At 44.8% G+C, this 2780-nt stretch overlaps 1 protein-coding gene across 1 annotated transcript in view; it reads left to right on the forward strand.

Moving 5' to 3' along the window:
* Nucleotides 1-2780, forward strand: part of LOC103602898 (dihydrodiol dehydrogenase 3-like) — a 17517-nt gene that overhangs the window by 13443 nt on the left and 1294 nt on the right. Inside the window, 1 exon segment of the mRNA XM_008587348.1 lies at nucleotides 529-611. Within this exon segment, the coding sequence (XP_008585570.1) occupies nucleotides 529-611 (83 nt within the window).

The raw sequence follows: 2780 nt of genomic DNA on the forward strand, positions 1-2780 counted from the left end.
AGGTCTCGAAGATCAACCAGAAAGGATCTTCACAGGGAAGAGTAAACACAGCTGGAAATGGACAGTGTTTGGGGGCCTGAGATGAGCACAGGGCATGGTCCTGCAGTTGATCAGGGAATGCTTCTTCCTGCTGCCAGCAGGTCCTTGGAGAGGGTTGTCCTGTAGGTCAAGGTGGGTCAAGTCCCAGGGGTGCTGAGGAAGGAGAAGCTTCCCTGGGTCTGGTTGAGTCCGGGCAGCAGGTATTCTGTCCAAACCGTCCTACTGTTCTTTTGCTTGGAATTGAAGACTTTGCATTTCCTGCCGGAAGCGATTCTCTGAGAAAGGGTGGGATTCGGGAGCTGTAAGTCTTTCCTTTGTGAAGTGGAGCAGGGTAGCGGGGTGGGGTCAGAAAGGAGAGGAGGCAGAGCTCAGCACCCAAAGCGGACGATGACACAAATGCACAAATGCTGTCCCTGGAAGTCCTGGCACTCCCAGGGAGGACCAGCCGCCCGGGGGAAAAGTTCAGTGGGACTCTTTCCTTCCTCTCAGGTTTTTGACTTTGAATTGACTCCAGAGGACATGAAAGCGATCAACGGCCTCGACAGAAATTTCCGATACTCTCGATTGCTGTTGTAAGTGACCCTCACAGATTGTTTCATGGTTGTTTTCCACAGCAAGTAGGTTCACAGAGGAATGAAGCTTCCTACATCAGAAAGACAGGCCTGATCTGGGGAGTAAGAAAGAAAGAGGATCTGCCCGTAACCCTCAGACCAGAGGTTTACTCCTGGCTCAGGCTCGGATGCAGCAGGAATGTGAGTGGCCCGGGCCACAGTCTAAGTAAAACTGCCCAAGTTTCCATCACTGTGAAGCTGCTTCTTCATTCCCTTGTCCTGTGCCTGGGGAACTTGCACCCGGGGCTCATTTACCTAGAGACACAGAAGGCACGGAGCCTATGACCCACGATACTTTTGGTGGCCCATAAAAGTGTTTTATCATTAATTCATGTTAAAAACAGAAAAAAATGAACACAATAATAATGACCAGGTAGTAATGAATCCAGCTAGGTCCATCTTCGTCTCGGCACCACGGTGATGTAAAATGCAATTTTAGAATTTTTGTGGAGGATGGGCCCCTAAGGCAGGTGTGCAGAGGTCCCAGGAAGTCACAGTGGGNGTCACAGTGGGCCCTGCTGCCAAGTGCTCCCCTAGAGGTCCAGGGTCATCTGTGCTCTGTGTGGCATCCCCTTCCCAGAACAGCACCCATTTCTCCCAATTGTGTCTCTTCCGCCACAACTCCCACTTCCTCACTTTGCAATCTCACCAAGCTGAATTGTAAATGGATCATGACATTAACTGACCCTCAGTGTTAGTGACTGACGTGTCCCCATCAGCATGTACCACGGTAAGATCCTCTGGAATTTGTTTGGTTCCCCAAGTCAAAACTATTCTCAAGTGTCAGTTTTGCTCATTAAAACGCTTCCTGTGAGGATCCTGTAGGTCAGCTGTCCTGGGTTATTCACAAACAGGACGTTCCATGTGTTTAACTCGGGCAGGATCTCAGGTTAAGAGGAAGAGGAACAATCAGCTGCGACAAGTTCAGAAGGGAGTTTAGACAGGAGGAGAAATAAAATTTTAGCGATAAGAATAAAAATTCAGTCTGCAAAGAAAGATCTCAACCCCTTCCTGTCTGTAAAACTATGCCAGGATTCTGAAGAAAGACATTTTGAGTGAGAAAAAGGTGGGAAGTCACTTTTGTCTACCCAGAGGCTTTCCAGTGTGAGTCTACAATCTGCATCATCAGATTGTGAGTCCCTCAACTACTCATCTTTGAGGACTGTGTCTATAACACAGCTCCTGGCACAAAGAACTGCTCAGGACATGCTCTATAGTGACATTTAACTGAAAAGGACAGATATAAAAAAAGAAGAAAATGGAGAAAAGGAAAAACAGTAATGCTAATTACTGAATAACAAGTATCTTATAAGTTACAGTGAAGGAAGCAGTAATCACATTTTGTGGGTCTGGTTATTAGAGATGCATCTTTTCTCCTCAGTAGGTTAGACTTTCCTTCGTGGAGGAGCCTGGATCACAGATGAGGCTCAGTGTATGTGTGTTGAGTGAGCGAGTGAAAAAGAGCAGCTTGACCCTCACTGCCAGCATTGTCATGCCCTGAGGACGCATGCTGCACCTGCAGCTGAGCTGACCACATGCTTTTATTTAAAATTTTTTGAAAAATTAAAACATATTTGATTGTACATATCTGTGGGGTACAGAGTTGAGTATCAATAGCTGTGTGCACTATGTGATGCTCAAATCACTATAATTAGTATATTCAATATTACACGATGTAATCATTTTTTGTGTCCCTTTACCAATTCTTCTCTTTTAGAATTTGTAATAGAAATCAAACTATGTGTCAGTTTGGTGTTTACATACACGTGAATGTGGGAATTGGGCATGCATGTGGGGTTTGCACATGAGCAGGGAGCTTAGCTTGTGTGTATGTGTGCCACCAAAAAGTAGTATATGTTTGTAAAATCAGAGTTTTTAGCCCATTCTTTTTTTTTTAATTTTTATTATTTTTATTTTGTCAATATACAATGTAGTTGATTATTATATCCCATCACCGAAACCTTCCTCCCTCCTCCCTCTCCCCCCTCCCACCCAAGTGTGTCCCCTCCATTTGCTTGTTGTAAGAACTTCAAAAAAAATTGTGGTTGTTATATCTTCCTCTCCGCCCCCCCCCCAGGCCGCGTTTTTTTTTTTTTTTTTTTTTTTTTTTTTTTTTTTTTTTTTTTTTTT

The sequence above is a fragment of the Galeopterus variegatus genome, unplaced genomic scaffold (genome assembly GCF_000696425.1).
Source record: "Galeopterus variegatus unplaced genomic scaffold, G_variegatus-3.0.2 Scaffold4344, whole genome shotgun sequence".
In the NCBI taxonomy this organism is placed as follows: domain Eukaryota; kingdom Metazoa; phylum Chordata; class Mammalia; order Dermoptera; family Cynocephalidae; genus Galeopterus; species Galeopterus variegatus.